This window comes from Thamnophis elegans, chromosome Z, assembly GCF_009769535.1.
Source record: "Thamnophis elegans isolate rThaEle1 chromosome Z, rThaEle1.pri, whole genome shotgun sequence".
NCBI classification, from domain to species: Eukaryota; Metazoa; Chordata; class Lepidosauria; order Squamata; family Colubridae; genus Thamnophis; species Thamnophis elegans.
Window position 1 is genome coordinate 70,647,592 of NC_045558.1, and position 20,761 is coordinate 70,668,352.

A 20,761-nucleotide genomic window follows, 5' to 3' on the forward strand; every position below is an offset into this window, starting at 1 on the left:
GAAATGAAAACCATTGAGCTAGTCACTTATTTAGTAAAGTTTCACTATACTATAGTTTAAATGTTAAAGAGTGTTTAAGCATCATTTTGGGTTAGGTGCCCAAACTCCACCTAAGATTTATAATTTATAAAAATATTAATGTCATATTCTGAAGATATATGCAACTATTGTACTCTAAAAGCATCACAACAAGAAGAAATGTGGTTTTCAACATCTTTGTGAAGCACTAAAGTAATACATGATTGTTCAAATTTCAATCATGTTTTCTATACTAAAGCAGAGCAATATCATTTTCACTCACCACCTCTTTCTATGGAAAGAGAAGAAATATAAAAGAGTAAGTTTTAATAAAAGAAAGAAGGAAATGTTATTTTTTCTTATTTTATTTGCCTCTAATTTTCAAGGAAGGTATAGCTACAAGAGACTTCATAGGATTTATAAATATTTCTTGTGTAAACATGCTTGGTGCAAAAGTGATGTGCTTTCAGAAAGTGCAATATATTTTTGAGCTCAATCACCTTCAGAATTTTCAACAATTTATTTAGGTGCTGCTTTAATGTTGTTTTCTTGTTAAAAATATTTGAAAAGTTCTCCAATCCCAGGTAAGCAATATTTACATAGTCCACTCTTCACCTAGCCTTCAGATAAAATAGACTTTACTTCCCATAATCAGAAACCAGTCTGAACAATCCCCATCATGCTGGTAGGCATCAAAGTAGATGAAGACCAACCCATCTTGGTTGAGGAGACATAATGCAGCCAGTTAAACAGTATCAATATACTGTCATTCAACACACCAGTCATGACACAAAACAAATCCATAATGAAGGTATCCTGAATGATAGGTACAATTTTAGTATGTCTAATAAAACTAACGCAAACACTTTTCTTGGGAAGAAATTTGCAAGATATTTCCCATTTTTGACACACACACACACACACACACACACACCTTAATCTTTTATTCTATTAATCTTCGTGTATTATATTATTTAATAATATCATACTTAGACAAATAAAGAAATAGAAAATGGAACGATAAAGAAAACATTTTTCTTTTAAAATTAATTTCCTTTGTGTTTTTCGAAGATATTTACCTGTTGCCCTGCTTGCAAATTTGGAGAAATGATTAACTATTTACTAATATTTTCCTTTTAAATGAATTATAAAATAGTTATGATGTCAATGAAACAGGTCTAACTTTGGAAATGTTCACAGCATACCAATACATAAAATAACATGTGAAAGTACAAATTGTTTCAGATTGTTTCAGTACTGGCAAAAGTTCAATGAAGAAATAAAAGCTTGTCTCTAGCTATCACGTACAATAACTACATTTTGCCTTTAGTAGGTGAATACATTGTGTTGTTTTTGAACCTTGTCTAATGTAGACCAGTAGACTCAGCTTTGATTCCTGATGATTTCATGAATACATTCATCCAGTTTTCTTGACAGTTTTACCGAAGTATCATTTTTCAAGATGATTTCTGGCTTCACAAACTACAGTTATCATTGATCAGAGCTTAGATATCTTCCTGCAATCATATAACCAACCACAGTTCTTACCAAGGTCCTCCAGTTCTTAAGACTAATTGAGAAAATTTAGGGAACCATGAAATTATCATCTCAATTAGACGTCTACATTCCATTAATTAATAAATGATCATCTCAAGAACTACAGTTACAGGTAAGAAATTAGTTCTTTTTATCATGAATGAGCTCTATACCTAAGGAGTATCTGGTTGCTATCAAATTACCAAAGAAAGGAGAATTTCTTCTAGGAGCAGCATCTCTCTGAGAAGTCCAGATTATAGTGTTGGATTAGGGTGGAAGATTGAGTCTCCATTGCCAAAATAACTGTGCCAAAAGAACATCTTAAAGGAAGTTTGCTGAAATTACTATTGATAGGAGCTCTACCTAGTATTTGGGGGTGAGGGTGATGCCCACCAAACTCTAGAAGCCTCTCTGTCCAGACGCAAACCCACATTTGGAAATCAGAGACCACAGAGAGGAGAAGATACAATCTCCACGAAGCAAAGCAATAACTAAAATGCTCCCTCTCCCTATAGGCTGCTCTCATTTCCCAGCTGAATGCATCCCATCCATTTTGCATTCATTTATATTTGTTACAAAAAGGAATATGAAAATTGCATTACTAATACATTATCTCCAAATATAGTATACATATTTTTTATTATTTTAGTTCCTTTGAGCTGCCAAAATTTGGGGAACTAAGAAATCCAGATGATGACTGCCTACTGAACTGCACATGAATTGGAAATTACCAGTGAAGTCAGTTTGCTCTGGAACTGGCAAGAATGGCTCCCTTAATCATCTCTAATAAATATACAATCTCTTTCCATTACAAAATTATATTGAATTTCTAACAACTAAAGTGTCCTTTTAATGCAGAGAGAAAAAATGATTGAAAAGATGAACACACATATTCAATACATGTTTTTTTTTCCATCAGCTGGTTTTTTTTTACTCTGTCTAATAATCGGATCATATTATTTGTACATTTAGCTGCCGTTTGATAAAAGTTTTTTACCTGGGTGCCCCAAGGATTGTGAAGGCTTTGTCAGCATGCTGCTCTCCCAATTTAGTTATCACCTCATAAAGTTTGTGGCAGAGCTAAGGAGAAAAATGTAACAACAAAACTGACATTTTAACAAAGCTATTTTAGTATTTGTGGAGTATAACACTATTTTTTTTCATACAATGGAACTAAGGTTAAACACAATTTCAAATATGGGACATTATTGCAGTCAATCTGTTACAATTATGTTATCTACAATATATAGAAAAGGCTAGGGAAGCAGCTATCAGAGTTCACAAACACAGGGATCCAGTGGACTCCCTCTTGCTGTCTGGTTCCTACACCACACTTTCAACAAATTTGATTGCATGAATTTCCACTTCTTTGCTGCCACATCTAATGGTGTTCAGTTATTTGTAGCACAGACACAGTGGCCTAACCATGAACTTGGAACAGCAATAGCACAGACAAATGGGGAGAAATGAGAGTGTGCTGGCACTATTATCTCCTCTTTTTATAGTATTAAATTTATTGTTGCAATAATAACCTGTATATGTACTAGCAGTAAAAGACTTGGGGGTCTGGATACCTTTCTAAGAAACTGCTATCAGTCTTGCACTCATTTTCCTCCTTCATTTTGAAGTAATAAAGAAAATTGACCTAACAAATTTGAGCAACAGCTTCAGATGATTAGTAGATGGCAGCAAATTAGATCATGAAATTACCATTGCTATCTAGTGTTCCTTCAAATGTGTACAGCCCATATAATCAATATGCCTAAAAGAATTTACTCATCTAAAATTTGAGGATCGCTTGTGCGGTGCTCATCAATGGATATATTCTAATAAGAAGAAAAGAAGTTAGAAATACTTGGGGGTGACTGAAGAAGAAAGGAGAGATTTTTACTGGATTCATTCTTCTGATGCAGCATAGAAGGAACAACCATATTGCATTCAAGTTACCTTTCTCCCACCCATCCTGAAGTTCCTTAATCCAGAGAGACTTTGATTCATGAGTGTTTTCATCATTGGGGAGCCTGTTGGAAAAATATGCTTTTGGAGGTCTGAGTCCCAAAAGCCCAACACACTTTGGACATATGCCAAATTCAACTTCCTATACAGCTGATTTGAAGAAAAATTAAGGCGATACAATAAATGGAATGTATTGCACTGGAATTTATTTGGAAAGATCTTCATTGCATCAGATCTAAATTTTTTTTTTTCTCCAGGGTTGAAATTTGAAAATACAAAATTTAAAGGGGTAGCAGAAATCAACTATGATTCCTTGTAGAATTGCTTACATGATATTTATAAAGCTGCTTTTTTATTAATAGCTTGCAATATATGTGGCAACACTCTGCAGCTGAGAATGACCCCAAATTAATATTGAATCTACTAAGACAGAAAATTGATACATTTATAAAATAGATACCATAATTTAGTTAATCTGATATGAGTCAGTGCTGCCATTAAGGCCTACCTTGTGGCAATAAAGGCAGTGAAATACCAGTACTTCTCTATCCTTATTGCACTTGCAGGTTGCTTTCCTGCAGCCCTACTTTGGATGACACATGCCCTTTTGGGCATAGAGAAACTCTAATGGGAATGTGGAGGAATTTTGTAGCTTCTGTTACATAAAATTGGATTAATTCCTTGGGTGCTGGCTTTATTCTAGGTCCAGGAAAGCTGCCTGGAGAAGAGTCTTGTCGATTTATTGGGAACAGTTTGAACCTCAGAAAGTGGACAGCAGTGGATAGCAGTATTTCCATTATTTTAGGGGCCGCAACAAAGAAGATGAGGTCAACTTATTTTCCACAGCACCAGAAGGCAAGACAAGAAACAATGGATGGAAACAAATCAAGGAAAGAAGCAACCTAAGGAAAATTCTAGATAAAATTTCTAACAATAAGAACAATTAACCAGTGGAACAGCTTGCTGTTGTGGTACTATATCACTGGAGGCTATAAAACAATACCTTTAAAATGACATCTGTATATCCCAGGTCAAATCTAACTAATCTCCAAATTTAGATTACCCTAAATTGGAGTTCACCAACATTACTGCCTTTGCGGACCAGTGGGAAGGGGGAGGCAAGTGGGAAGCAAGCGCACATGTGCATGTGCAGATCCATTGAATGAGCAGCAGGCACGCACACCCATCCGCAAGGAGTCCATGCGCTTGCCAGCTGCTTATGCAAGAGGAGATGCATGCGTGCACACACACTCACCTCAGCTTGGTTCCAATCGGCTTTATAAAATGATTGATTTATTGATTATGTGCCATCAAATCTGTGTCAACTCTTAGCAAGAACACAGATTGTCTCTGTGATGATCTGTCTCCAAAGCTATCCTTCAGGAGTTCTAATAATGTACCCATTGCCCATCTGAGTCCAGTCATCTTTTCCTCTTGCTTTTCCAAGGTTTTAACAGCTTCTCTACTGCACTGCTTTTCAACTTTTTCACAGATTGTACCAGTTTTATGTTATAGAAATATTTCAGTACCACTAGTTGCCTAGCAAAGTGTCAAAACCTTGATGACACCCACCCACCCCCCAAAAAGGAAAAAAGTGATAAAGTACAGGTAGTTCAGGTAGTTCATGACTTACAATAGTTTGCTTATAACCACACTGAAAAAATGACTTATGACTACGCAGCAGCAGCTCCAAGGTCACGTAATTTACATTCGGATACTTGGCAACTGATTCATATTTATGATGGTTGCGGTGTTTCATGTGATCCCCATAAACTCCTTTTATATCCTTTACTCTCTCCACCTTCCTCCTCCTTTTTTCTTTGGTGCAGTTCAGCTGACTCCTCTCCCCAAGGATGTGTGCTACTCTCAGAAGCACCAATCAATTGGAGCTGCGCACACAGATCCTGGATGCTCAGCAGAACCCCGGCCATGCCGCAGCTCCAGCTGACACTCCTTTTGCCTGTGTGGCACTACCATTGCTTTAGCTCATCCCCCCACTTTTACCACTTTTTTTATAGTGCTTTTCAACCTGCCAAATGTAGAAGTACGCATACCATGGGTTGAAAAGCAGTGCTCTACTGAATGCATATGGCATATTTATTGACTGTTTCATATTTTTGTATAATATAAAATTGACTACTGAACTGATACAAAAAGCAAAAGCTATCTAAATATCTTAATTGCCAGTTCTAAAAGCTATTTGTTACCTTGGTATTCTTTATATTTAACTGTAATTTTTAAAAAAATCATTATGTTCCTGGACTTTTATCACTAAAGCCCTGCATTTTCAACTATCAAAAAAGCATTATTAACATAGGTTATTCATGTTTTTTCCTCCAGTTTTAAAATCATGCCTATTTTATGCCAATCTAATCGCTCTCCAATATATGTATATCATATTGATAATAAATAAAATGAACATATACCACGTCTTATTTTTTTGCTGACCAGGAGCCAGTCTCCTTTACTATGTTGGTACAGATTGTGTCTTCCTGATCTGTGTATAGCTTTGCATGAGAACAATCAGATATTCTGGGATTTCCCATTTCCTTCCTAACTGCCCAATTTGACATGATCAACAAGATGACATGATCAACAACAACGTGTGTGTGTGTGTGTGTGTGTTTGTTTGTAGATTTTCATGGGTGTAGGTATGCTGATCTTGTTGTATTCGGGTCTTTTCCCGTGTAAGATTGAGATTGTCTTGGCAACATTTCAGTGAGGTCTCACTCACCATCCTCAGGCTGGTGTTTTCGGCTTAAAATGTGATTGGAGCTGCTGTCTTTCTATAAATCTTGGTGGGGGTGTGTGGAGTGCTGGCATTGTTTTCAAGTCGGATTATTGATAACTCTAATTCCTTATTAACTTGTCTATATTCCAGCTCCATTTTTTCCATCTTCTTTGTTCTATTGTTTGTTCTATTTTTATTTCGATGTTCTGGATTTTCTGTTCGTTGATTGCTAAGACATTGTGTATCATTTCAATTTTATCATCCAGAGGGGCAATGGCAAATAAGGCTCTTATCCTGGACCATACCACCCAGAATACCCTAGCCAATGGGGCCTGCAATATGCCTCTTCTGCCGGCATAGGTGGTATGGGGCAATCCCAATGAGGCAGTCCCTCAATTAACCTGGACCTATGTCACAAAAGGCTTTAAAGGTAATTCCCAACACCTTAAATTGCACCTAGAAGCAAACCACCAGCAAGTGCAGTTTATGGAGCAGTGATGTTACATTGGCCACCATTCGGACCCCAAGCACTTCCCGTGTCACTGCACTCTGTAATAGCTGTAGCTTACAAATACTCTTGAAGGGTAACCCCATATAGAGTGTGTTGCAATAGTCCAGCCATGAGATGATTAGGGCTTGAATGACTGAGCACAGGGACTACTGATTTTGTAGATCTCCAAAGGTTTGGAGTTCACATTGGAGAAAGAGAGCAGGCCACTTCATCTTTCATTATCCCTAGGCTGGGTGGCATAGTCCCAGAAATAGCATTTTCTGGGACTGCACCATGCAGCCTCAGGAACATAAGGGATAGAAGCATTCCAGATGCATTCTATCTAAGATTCCAAAACATACCAGAAGAGAAGGAGGAAGACCTGAAAGGAAAAATGATCAAAATCTTCACCGAAATTCTACAGAGAAAAGAACAAGAGTTGAGAGTGGACATTGATGAAGTTTACTGTGTGCATACTAATTATGCCAGAAGACATAGGCTCCTGAGAGAAGTGCACATAAGATTTGCCAAAAAACCAACTAGAGATGAAGTGTACAAAAAAACCAGAGAAGGGACGATTTCATTCCAGGGAAAAGAGTTGATCACGCTTAAACAGATTCCATGGAGAATTCGTGAACAACGTAGACAATACCAATTTTTAACAAATCAGTTACATAAAAACAGAATAATATACAGATGGTTGGTACAAGAAGGGGTACTTGTATCTTAGCAAGGAAAAAGATATAAGATAGAGAATATAGAAGAAGCGCAGGAATTCTAAGAAAAATACTGCATAGGGGAAGAAGAACGAGGAAGTAAAGATGACGTAGAAAGTAGAAGTCAAGAGGAAGAAACAAGGAAAGAAGAACAGAGGCAAGAAAGAGAGAGAGCAGAAAAGGAAGGCGCGCGAGGGAAAAGTCAGATACAAACTAGAAGCAACAAAAAACACCCCATCTAAAGATGGACCAGGAAATAACAATTATTTTGATAAACTTGAATGGACTGAATGCACCAAAAAAAAAGCGCAGATGTTTAATAAACTTAAGAAACTGAAGGTAGATATAACCTGTATACAGGAAGTGCATATTAAAAGGGAACAGAGGAACTTAGTGGAAAACCAAAAAACCTGGGAAATTATATACAGCACTGGCACAATATGAAAATATTTGCTTAATTGAGGATTATAATGCAATAGTGCATTAAAAAACGGACTATGAAAGGAAAAATAAAAATAAAATAAAATAAGTTATCCAAATCCTTTTTTGAGATGGCAATGGAATATAAATTACACGATATTTGGAGAGAAAGGCACAAAACAAGAAAGCAATATACCTTTTATTCGAACCCCCACCAGTCCCTATCAAGAATTGACATGGCTTGGATTTCATCTGGTCTATGTAATCAATTAGGCGAAATTGAAATAGAAGCAAATGAGTGGGCAGATCATAATCCAATAAAATTAAGATGGAAAGGTCAAAGAAAAGGATGGATGATGAATTCAAATATTGTAAATGAAATTGAATACACTCAAATGCTAGAGAAATAATTAAAACTATTTTTAGAATAAATAAAAAAGAAGACACCTCAATTCAAAATCTCTGGGACACTATGAAAGCATACACAAGAGGTTTTACGATTGCCTACATGGTGAGAAAAACTAGAAAACAAAAAGAGCAACAAGAATGTATGCAAAGAGAACTTATGGAAGCCGAAGATGAACTACAGAAAGACCCAAAGAATAAAATTAAAAAAGAAAGAAGAGAGATGATAAAACATAAGATCAACTTAATAACTCAAAAGGAATTAGCACAGAAAATTAAAGCGGCCAAACAAAATTACTTTGAACAAGCCAACAAACCTGGATGATGGCTGGCATACACATTGAAGAATGAAAGAGAAAAAAGTATGATATATCAATTAAAAGATGATGAGGGAAGAATTCAATACAAAGTGGAAGAAAAGAAGCATATTATTCATAAATACTTTGCAAAACTATACGCGCAAGATAGTATGGAGGAAATCAAAATAAAACATTATTTAAACACAGAAAATATAACCCCGATCTCAAAAGAACAAAAGGAGGCAATAAACAGGCCAATAACGTTAGCTGAAGTGGAATTAGTCCTGAAAAATCAGAAAAATAATAAAACCCCAGGACCAGACAGAATACCGGTGGAGCTATACAAATATAATAAAATAATATTGGAAGAGCTAGGAGTGGAAATGTTTAACAAGGTTTTAGGAAAAGCCAAGATACCTGAATCATGGACAGAAGCAATAATATCGCTAATTCCAAAAGAAGAAACCAACCTACAAGAAATTCAAAATTACAGGCCAATTTCATTACTAAACTCCGATTATAAAATATTTGCAGCAATTATGGCAGGAAGAATTAAACAGGTTTTAAATGACTGAATACACCCGGACCAAAACAGATTTTTACCTCACAGACACATTAAAAATAATACCAAAATCATCCTAACATAATAGAGTATTACGAGGCGCATCCAGAAAAACAAATGGTACTGGTTTTCCTTGATGCACAAAAAGCATTTGATAACATAATCTGGAAATTTATAATAACACTATTGGACGAGATGAAATTTGGAGAAAAATTTATGAAAATGATAGAAGGATTTAATAACAGTCAGACAGCCAAAGTTCTGATGAATGGAGAACTAACAGAGAAGATCGGGGGGGAAAAGGAGTCAGACAGGGATGCCCCCTCTCTCCTTTGCTGTTTATATTAAGTTTTATTAAATGAATTTCGGAAGGACCAGGGAATAAAAGGCTTAAGACTCAAAAATGAAGAATATAAGGCCTAAGCCTATGCCAATGACTTAGTATTTGTTCTAGAGGATCCATTAGAATCCAGCCTGAAATTAATTCAAAAATTAGAAGAATATGGCGAAGTGGCAGGACTAAAGATCAATAAAGACTAAAGAAAAATAATAACCAAGAACATAACAAAAAAGCAAGAAGGGGAACTGGAAGTAACAACCAGAATGCAAATAATTAAGAAATGAAATACTTGGAGATATGGGTGTCGGCAAAATGTTCTACAATTAAAGATGATCATCATAATAAATTAGTGATACAAATAAAGAAAGATTTAGAAAATTAGAAAATATTCAGCTATCACTCATGGGACGTATAGCGACAATTAAAATGAATATTTTACCAAGAATCTTATTCCTGTTGCAAACCGCACCTATTAATCAGGGTAAAAAATTCTTTTAAGAATTAAAAAAAATAACCGCTAGGTTCATTTGACAGGGACGAAAAGCAAGGATTAAACTAAAGTCAATGCAAGACAGCAAGGAGAGAGGAGGTTTAGCATTACCAAATTGGGATTTATACTCATCAGCAGTAACAATAACATGGGTGAAGGATTGGATAGAGCTAAAGAATAAAATAATTTTGACCTTAGAAGGCCGTGATTTGCAAGCAGTCTGGCATACATACCTGTTCTGACCCCCCTCCTCCGCTCGTTCAAAGACGACAGGCAGACAGACTTAAAAGGAAATAACTTTATCAGCCCTGGCTTCCGCTGGCTGCGTGCCCAAAATTAAACATAAATAAAGTCTCGGGCAAGAAGATAACAGAATGAAAAAACAAAGTTCTCTTACGGCAACACCAGGTGTACAGAAAGAAAGCAGATCACTTCTCCAAGTGTCTCCTTGAATCAGGGTTACAGAAAGCAAATCACTTATCCAAGTGTCTCTCAGAAACAAACCACGACTGATGAACGATGAACGAACAACGAACGATGAACGTTGACTTCTGCAACCAGGGCGTGGCATCATCAGTCCTTTTATCTCCAGAAGACCACACTAACGAGCCCCAGCTGCATTGTTATTCCTGCATCCCGACTCAACTCACAGCAAACTTCTGCTGAGTCACAACACTATCCCCCACCGCAGGGCCCTTTCCCCGGTCTGACGGTCTGGATGCAGTCAGAATGGGTTGTCCATAATATGGCCCGCACTCATTTCCTGTGGTGCCTCTGTCGTGATTCCCCCACCTGCAGGAACAATCCCCTTGAGCCAAGATTCCCCAGGTCTCCTTCCTGCCACCACGTCTCCTTCTGCCCTTCACGGCATCAACACCCCGTCCAGGGTCCTCCACCCTCTGCAAGGCCGACCCACCAGCCCCCATACTGTTGGAGGTTGACGGCAGCTCTAACAGCTCCGGCCGAGCCCTAACACCCTGTCCAGGGTCCTCCACCTCCTCCATGGCCGACCCACCAGCCCCCGTACTGTCGGAGTCTGGCAGCTGCTCCAACAGCTCCGGCTGAGCCCTAACACCCTGTCCAGGGTCCTCCACCTCCTCCAAGGCCAACCTACATGACCCCTCGCCGTCGGAGTCTGGCGGCAGCTCCACCGACCCCTGCCGAACCACCACACATTCCCCTCCCGCAGGGCCCTTCCCCCGGTTCTGACGATCGGGGTGCGGCCCAGAAGGGTTGGTGATGGCCTCCACGGAACACAGTCCAAGACACTGGTACCCCGCCGGGAACCAAGAAACAAAGTCCAGTGCTGTGGGGACCGGGGTTGACAAAGGCTGGAAACTTAGAGGAGCTCTCCTTGCAGACCTGGCCCATTGGCACTGGGTACATGACTTCACGCACCTCTGCACGTCATTTCTCAGATGGGGCCACCAAAATTGACAGGAGGCCAGGCGCAACATCCTGAAAAACCCCCAATGTCTCGATGCAGAAGTGCCATGAACCTGTGAGAGCACCCGTCGACGGATGTGCCCTGCGGATGTGCCAGATACTTCAAAAGATCCCCTTCCAAAATCCATGGGGACGCCGGCCCTACTTCCACCTTTCGTCGCTCCACCCAGTCATCACCCCGCTGTGCATCCCGTATTAGAGACTGCATGCTCACGGGATGACAAATGGCAGCGCAGGATGCAACGGGTAGAACAGTCCAAGGTGGAAGCGAGTTCGCAGGGTCAGAGTTTTCTACTGTACTAGGCAGGGCATCCGCCCTAGGATTCTACACACCCCGAATGCACGCTACCTTGTGCAAATGGGGTATCACGGCTGCACAAACGTGCTGGTTGTCCGACATGATAGTGCGTTGCTGAGGGACGGCTGCAATCTGTGCAACCCTTCTGTTCTTCTTGGGGCAACTCCCTGCCCGTGGCAAGACAAAACCGCGCTAGACAAAACAGCACCGACAAATACGGGTCGACAAGTACGCGTCGTCATTAGCGCGCCCACATTACCGCATCGATATCAGCGCGACGACGGCAGCGCGAAAAGTGAATGATTTGAATTAACGTTTGTGTAATGCTTTTGAGTTTGTAAAAAGTGAATGCTTTGAATTGACGTTTGTTTTAACCACAGTATTTTTTAAATGTTTTAAATGTAAAATGCAGCAGCGGAAAAGTGAATGCTTTGAATTAACGTTTGTTTTAACTGCAGTATTTTTTAAATGTTTTAAATATAAAATGCAGCTTTTGAATGTTTTGAAACAGTGAAATGTAAATAAAAGTTTATTTTGTTGCATCAAATCGATCAGTTTTGTTGACTAGTTTTATTATTTATTTATTATTTATTTATTTATTTATTATTAAGTTTATTATGTCACTAAATAAGTGAGGTTTAGGGGTTTTGTTTAGGGTTTAGGACTAGTTTTATTATTATTTATTATTTATTTATTTATTATTATTTATTATTAAGTTTATTATGTCACTAAATAACTTAGGTTTAGGGGTTTAGGGTTAGGTTTAGGATTAGGTTTAGGATTAGGATTAGGTTTAGGATTAGGTTTAGGGGTTTAGGGTTAGGTTTAGGATTAGGTTTAGGATTAGGTTTAGGATTAGGGTTAGGATTAGGGTTAGGTTTAGGGGTTTAGGATTAGGATTAGGTTTAGGGGTTTAGGATTAGGTTTAGGATTAGGTTTAGGATTAGGTTTAGGATTAGGTTTAGGGGGTTAGGGTTAGGGGTTTAGGATTAGGTTTAGGGTTAGGTTTAGGGTTAGGTTTAGGGTTAGGTTTAGGATTAGGTTTAGGGTTAGGTTTAGAGTTAGGGGTTTAGGATTAGGATTAGGTTTAGGGTTAGGGTTAGGGTTAGGATTAGGTGTAGGATTAGGTTTAGGGTTAGGGTTAGGGGTTTAGGATTAGGTTTAGGATTAGGTTTAGGGTTAGGATTAGGTTTAGGATTAGGTGTAGGATTAGGTTTAGGGGTTTAGGGTTAGGGTTAGGTTTAGGATTAGGATTAGGGTTAGGGTTAGGTTTAGGGGTTTAGGATTAGGATTAGGTTTAGGGGTTTAGGATTAGGTTTAGGATTAGGTTTAGGATTAGGTTTAGGATTAGGATTAGGTTTAGGGGGTTAGGGTTAGGGGTTTAGGGTTAGGTTTAGGATTAGGTTTAGGATTAGGTTTAGGATTAGATTTAGGGGTTTAGGATTAGGATTAGGTTTAGGGGTTTAGGATTAGGTTTAGGATTAGATTTAGGATTAGGTTAAGGGTTAGGGAATAAAGATATCAATTACAGAAAGTAAAATGTAGTACTAAAAGTTTATTTTGTTGCATCAAATGGAATAAAGATATCGATTACAGAATAAATAAATCAGTTTATTATGTCAGTAAATAAGATAAACAGTCAGCAAGTCAGCAGTAGAAGCATATTATGTCAGTAAATATACAGAATCAATAAATCAGTTTATTATGTCAATAAATAAGATAAACAGTCAGCAAGTCAGCAGTAGAAGCATATTATGTCAGTAAATATACAGAATCAATAAATCAGTTTACCACGCGATGGTTTGCCATTTGACAGCTTTGACAGTTGCAACGTGCACGCGATGGTTTGACATTAGACAGCTTTGACATTTGCAACGTGCACGTGAAGGTTTGACAGCGCCCGATGGTTTGAATCCTTTGACAGCTTTGCAACGCACGCATGATTATTTGACAGTTGACAGCTTTGACAGCTGCAACATTTGCGCCTGTGTGATGAAGCGGCGCTAGCGTCCCATTTTGCTAAAAAAATACTATGGAAAGGCGCGGATTTGCCCTAAGCCCTTATGTCTCCACGCTAATGTCGATTTCACTTCAGCGATTCCGACGGCGCGGATTAGACCTTCACACTTATGTCTCCGCGCCGAAGGTCTTCGCGATATTGTGGTGGAACCCTCCCTGTCAGGTGTCCAAGATCCCCACAGTAGAAGCACAATCCCTCAGCACATCGTCTGTCCATCTCTGTCCATGACACTCGAGGTCTGACAGCACCCAACTCCATGGGCTCTTCCCAGTCCACTGCAGTCCCTTGCTGAACCGGCATGCTGGTGGTCTCCTGGAATGCATGGCGAGGCCTTCGCCTCTGCAGCTGGGCATCTATCCAGAGGCACAAGTGGACCAACGTGTCGAACATCGGTGGCCTGTCCACCCTCGCCAGTTCATCCTGCAAGGCCTCAGACAATCCATCCTGGAACGTGTCCATTAGAGCTGGTTCATTCCACGTGGAATCCTGGCTATGCAGCCTGAATTCACTTACATAGTCCTGCAATGAACCACTGCCCTGCTGCAGTGACTTCAGACTTCTAGCTGATGTTTCCCCCTTGATAGGATCTTCAAACATCTGTTTAAAGTACTGACAAAAGTCCTGGAAGTCATCCAACAAAGGGCTCAGCTGACTTAACTAGGGGGTAGCCCAACGGGCAGCTGTGCCTGAGAGAAAACTGATAATGAATCCCACCTTCATCCGGTCAGTGGGAAAGTCCTCCGCTCTCAAACTCAGGAACAGCTGGCATTGTCCCAGAAATGCGGCAAACATGGCCAGACTCCCATCATATTTATCTGGCATGGCTACTGGGCACTTCCTCCTTGGCTGGGGGTTTTTTGCAGCTCTCTGCAGCTGTGCAATTTGATCCGCCAACACCGATATCTGTTGAGCCATCTGCCTATTTTCAGCAATTAATTGCTCCATAATTAATCAAATGGAGGCTTGTTTTGGCAGAAGTCAATCTGTTCTGACTCCCCTCCTCCGCTCGTTCAAAGACGACAGGCAGACAGACTTAAAAGGAAATAAATTTATCAGTCCTGGCTTCCGCTGGCTGCGAGCCCAAAATTAAACATAAATAAAGTCTCGGGCAAGAAGATAACAGAATGCAAAAACAAACTTCTCTTATGGCAACACCAGGTATACAGAAAGAAAGCAGATCACTTCTCCAAGTGTCTCCTTGAATCAGGGTTACAGAAAGCAAATCACTTATCCAAGTGCCTCTCACAAACAAACCACGACCGATGAACGATGAACGAACAACGAACGATGAACGTTGACTTCTGCAACCAGGGCGTGGCACCATCAGTCCTTTTATCTCCAGAAGACCACACTAATGAGCCCCAGCTGCATTGTTATTCCTGCATCCCGACTCAACTCACAGCAAACTTCTGCTGAGTCACAACACATACCTATGGTTTGATAAAAATAAAACACACAAATACTTTCAAAATGATTTAATTAGAAGAGCGTTATTGCAAAAATGGCTCAAAATAAAAAAAATCCACTATGTGAAAATCCCGAATTGGCTATCACCGACAGAAAGAACGACCCATCCAAATTTTATAGATTTGAACAAAATGCTAAGATACAGAGACTTAATTGATAGACAGGGAAATTTAAAAACAATTGAAGAATTGGCAGAACAGAACATGAAAGTTGACTGGCTAACCTATCTCCAAATCAAAACTAAATAAAATAATTATATGAAATTATATGACATTGAAACAGAACCACACGAATTGGATAAAATTATTCAAAGCTCAGATAGAAAGATGATAGGGAGAATATATAAATTTCTCCTGATGTATAAAATGGAAGAGGAAATTGTGAAAGAACAAACTTAGAACTTTGGCTATAATATTGAATTAGACAAATGGGAAAAATTTTGGGGAACAAACTTAAAAATGACACTATCAGTTGCATATAAGGAAAACCAGTACAAAATGTTTTACAGATGGCACCTGGCACCAACAAGGTTAGCTAAAATCTTAACAAATACCTCCCCAAAATGTTGGAAATGCGAATCAATACACGGAACATATTACTATTTATGGTGGACCTGTGAGGAGGCTAAATTTTTTTGGAAAAGGATCAAAAATTGGCTGGAGAGGTTAAAATAAAATGGAAACCTGAAGTTTTTTAGTAGGAATAATGTCTGCAAAATACAAAAAAGAAATCCAGTATTTAATAATACATATAAGGATTACCTTTGCCCAGAAATAGAAAAACAAATTAACTCCAAGCGAAGATGAAATAATAAGAAAGGTTATGGATTGTGCTGAAATGGACAAACTAACTAAAGAAATCCAGGGAAAAGAAGAATCAGAATTCTACCAGATATGGGATAAATGGTATAGGTGGATGGAGGAAAGAAACAAGAATCAATGAAGGAATATAACAAAACTCAAAAATAATAGTTATGAGTAAAATAAGAGGGTTGAGAATGGTGAAATCCAAATGAAATACAAAAGAAGGGGAAATAATATAAGGTGAGCGGTATCAATTGATAATTGCTATTAGAAAGAACAGGAAGCTCCTGTCCGTATTGTATTGTGTAAATGGGGTGTACATCTAAGTTTTTGTGTGTATTTTACATGTTTGTTAATAAAAAAATAAAAAGTAAGATAGGCAGACAACTAATTATTAAATAAACAAATGGTAAGTGACAGATTAGAGGTTGGGGTATAGGCCACTTACTTTCTGCAGATATCTGAATTGTTGGAGAGCCACATAAGATAAGTGCATGATGGGTAATGGGGTGAAAAGGAAGGCATGGGATTTGGTGGAGTGGGAAAGCAAGCCCAAGACCCATGGAGACTCTGAGTGACAGGAAGTACAGCAGAAGGAGGTGAAAGAGTTTTGGGAGATCTGGGGCAGGTAGGTTGGGCCTCTCCCACATCTGAGGTACTCCATACTCCATTTAACAATTCACATGGTCACTTAATGATTGCATCCCCAAAAGCAGTGAGATTTGTTAAATGAGGTGATCGTGATTTGTGACCATAATGGCAGGCTCCATTACAGTCATAATTCAAAGACTATATGTCATCTAGACTGACATTTGTGATCATCCTAGTAAGTTCACCTTGCTCTATTGTACTAAGTTCAGAATCATTCACAGTTTTTTTTAGCTTGAGAAGTGTAAGTCCTCTCTTAAATTCCAGTTGCTGAAGCTTACTTGTTTATTATTATCATATCATCTAGTAAATTTTCATCCATCCATCCATCCATTCATTCATTCTACATTTGTGTCCATCTCAAGCATATCACACTGGTGGCTAATAGAAAAAACAAAGATTATAAAAATAACAATCATAGAAATTAATATAACACCCCCCCCCCCCAGCATAGGCAAGATACAAAGTTAGCCACAAAACCTGAGCAACAACTAAGTCAAGGAATCAACTCAACAAATGATGATTATTGTTATAATAATTTTACCATTTAGTCTAGTCTTAAATAATTATAATTACAGCAATAATTTTAATAACAAAAAGAGACTGCTGCAGTTAGCAATAGCATTTAGATTTACACACCACTTCACAGTGTTTTACAACCCTCTCAGAATGGTTTTACAGTCAGCATATTGCCCCCAACAATCTGGGTCCTCATTTTACCAATGTTGAAAGGATGGAAGGCTGAGTCAACCTTGTTACAGATTAAATATATATTTATTGCCAGCTTTATATTTTAATCCAGTTCATATACTTTTATACTGTGTATGTATGTATGTATGTATGTATGTATGTATGTATGTATGTATGTATGTATGTATGTATTTACTCACCAAAGCTATTTCTTTATGAAATTTGTCTTCAAGACTGGAGATATTTTTAAATGTGTTCACATAGAAGCCCACGCGCCTAAGTAGAAATGACAGGTAAAGATTAAAAGTGTGGAAAGAAAGAAAGAAAGAAAGAAAGAAAGAAAGAAAGAAAGAAAGAAAGAAAGAAAGAAAGAAAAACTGCTTATTGTATATGAACACAGCACATTTTATTCTTATTCAAAGAATCCTGAAAATGTAAAACACATAATTTACATGTATAACCTGAATGGGCAAACAACCTCCTTCTTTGCAAATTTCTAGCTTATGATACTAAACTTAAGTTAAGCTTTCTTTAGATATATTTATCTCCATAGTGTAGATCTCTATTGCTTGGGCATGCTCTACACCCAATGGATGTCAGTGAAGCAACTATGGAAGAACAAGGTTTGCCCTTTTGTTTTCATTATTTTTCTTTGTTCCCTCATTGAGTTAGATGTCTCCAACACTTAATGAAAATAAAATTAAGATTTAGTTTCTCAACAAGCTCTACTTTTGAATCATAGTTAAATAGTTCACTGTGCTAATAAGAAAATGACTGTTAGAACAGCCAAGTGATTTTTTCTAAGGGTACAAAGATGCCATTAAAAGATCATAGAGAAAAAACAATTTAATTTTTTAAAAGCTTTGGGGAAATAAAAAGATGAAGCACATAACTTTCCAAACAATATACCTTGACCATAAAGATGGTAGTTCTTCTTGCAAATCAGTGTTAAAATCTTCAAATACCTTCTGTGCTTTCTGAAACTCTTCTTCTGCCTACAACAAAGTGAAATACCTAGCAAACTTTTTTGGGGAAAAAAAAACAAAACAGTTCTGAACAATGCAACATATTATTCCTGATGGGATTTATTTGGGTTTGTACTCCTTTTAAGGACAAAAGCAGTCAGTCTCAGAACTTAATCCAGAGGTTGACTATGTTTTCAGATTCCAGGGACCAAACAAAAAGGGAAAAGAAAATTAAAGATTCTGCCAATGTCATGACAGCATTAACCTTGATGAAATTTTTGTTAGACTACCCGACATCTAATGAGATTGCAGCTTCATTGCTTTAAATCTGAATGAATTTAAGATATTCATTATTGAAAATTTTTAAATCTTTCTTAAATTGGTGATAATTTTTATTATATTGGGGTACATTGAAAGCCATCTGAATGTGACTCAGAATGTGAATAGCATGTTACTGGCTTGGTTACACTTAGCTGAAGTTGCTGAGTCTAGAGCCAAACCTAAATTTTAGGGATACCATACAACCAAGCCTTTAAAAAGAAAGAGAAAAAGTTACTGTTGTAAATTTCCTGATTCAGAATCACAACAAATGTGCAATTGTGCACGTATTAGTCACTTATCCCTTCTTTCTCCATTCCAAATCCCTTAAAATAAGTGGATGGCAATAAAACTTTAATGAGAAAATATCATTTAATGCCCATGGGAACTTTTTAAAGGAAAGCTTACAGTCCTACCAAATGTGATTTTCTTTCTTTTTTCTTGCAGGCAGAAATCATAGCTGTAAAGGGAAACATTACACTTTCCCTTCCAGTGTGCTATCATAAAAGCTATTCTCTTCACAGCTGTAACTATTTAAAACATATCAGATCAAAATACTTTGCCTCCTAAGACTGCACAGCAAGTGATGCTTTTATTTCCATTATCAAAGTGAAGAGCATCTCAAGCCAATCATTTTGACTTCTGATACGGACATCTTGAAGCACATATCTATCCCTTCCAGGTACTAAATGTAACTGTAATTAATTAATCACTTAGTAGGAAAGTAGAGCAAAAATAAAGTGACAATCTGAAAATTTCCTCTTTTCTGTAAGGGAGAACCAGTCTTCTGTAATCTTATTTGAAAACTGGGGAAAAAATCCCCCACAGATATCTAATTCACACCTATACTAAGCTTTTGTGCCATTGAACTGTTTTAGAAGTCAGTTACATTTGATTTCATATGTAATGATATTTTAATATTACTCCAAGAGCTTTATCAGCTTTTGATAACATGTTGTTATTTGTAAGTGTTGTATTATAATTGTAAGTGTTGTATTATACAACACTCAAAATTTAACAGAGTCCTATTACCACTAGGATAGAAGATCACAAAGAAATTTCAGCAGTGTAGATTGGGCTGAAAAGTTGAAAAATAAATCAGAAGTTTGTTAAGACTGAATACCGTAATGTTTCTACTATGGCCAAGGAAATGGATGTACCAAATATAAGGGTCCTTTAAAAAGAAAAGACAATCTAATACATTTCGGAAGGACCTCTCACAAAATTACATCTGAATCTGTTTAAAGTTAGAACACAGGGATGTAACATCCACATACTGAATTTATTTCTAGTGCAATGGTGAAGAGAAAATGCTATTTTATTTGGAAATGCTAATCCCAGAGGCATGATCTAGATGTCATTCATGGACATCTTAATCATTGGCTATATGTGATATACTATCAATGTACTGCAACTAGTGAAATTTTAACATGATTAGCTCACATTAAGCTTTTATTCAATATATGGTTTACTCAAGGCTTTCAAGTAACCTCCTGTATTTCTGAATCAATATCATCCAGGATTTGTCTCTTGGCCTTGACAAGCATCTGTCCAATATTAAGATAACAGTTCTTTCTAGTGTGAGAGCTGCTGGTTTCTATCTCACTAGCATCACTACTGCAATATTGGTGGCCCAATCAAATGATAAAACACAACTTAACAGCACTAAGCATAGATTAATGTCAATCACTCCCTGCATGTCTTGTAAAGAGTATATTGTTGTATCTCTTTCTCTCTCTCACCTTAGAAATTCTCCCTTCATCTTTTCTTTTTGAACTTTGCAAAGCTTCCAGATGATGTCTTGCACTATCATAGTCTACTAGCTTCCTGCTCCGCTTTGCAATGCGATTCTGTAAATAATGATATTCAAATCCAAAATCACAATCACAATATAATACAAGATATCTGAAAAGAACTTTTCTGCTTTAAAAATATTATGAGTTTCTTCCATCACTTAAAAATTAAGCCAGTGTGATGTATGTGAAATGGAACCAAGGTGTCCCAGATTCAAGTCTATTTTTACCATCTAGACACCTGAATTATCATTTTCTCTCTCCCTGTTATTCCTGGAAAAGTTGTTGTAATGAAACTAAAATGATAAAGAGGCCCAAAAATGTACTTTTTATTTTTTTAAAAAAAACAG

General features: G+C 37.6%; 1 protein-coding gene across 1 annotated transcript in view; it reads right to left on the bottom strand.

Moving 5' to 3' along the window:
• Positions 1 to 20,761, bottom strand: part of AMPH (amphiphysin) — a 214,538-nt gene that overhangs the window by 55,337 nt on the left and 138,440 nt on the right. Inside the window, exons 6-9 of the mRNA XM_032235874.1 lie at positions 20,361 to 20,468; positions 18,245 to 18,330; positions 17,536 to 17,611; positions 2,552 to 2,634 (exon numbers count right to left, since the gene is read on the bottom strand). Coding sequence (XP_032091765.1) covers positions 2,552 to 2,634; positions 17,536 to 17,611; positions 18,245 to 18,330; positions 20,361 to 20,468 — 353 coding nt within the window. The remainder of the gene's footprint in view (positions 1 to 2,551; positions 2,635 to 17,535; positions 17,612 to 18,244; positions 18,331 to 20,360; positions 20,469 to 20,761) is intronic.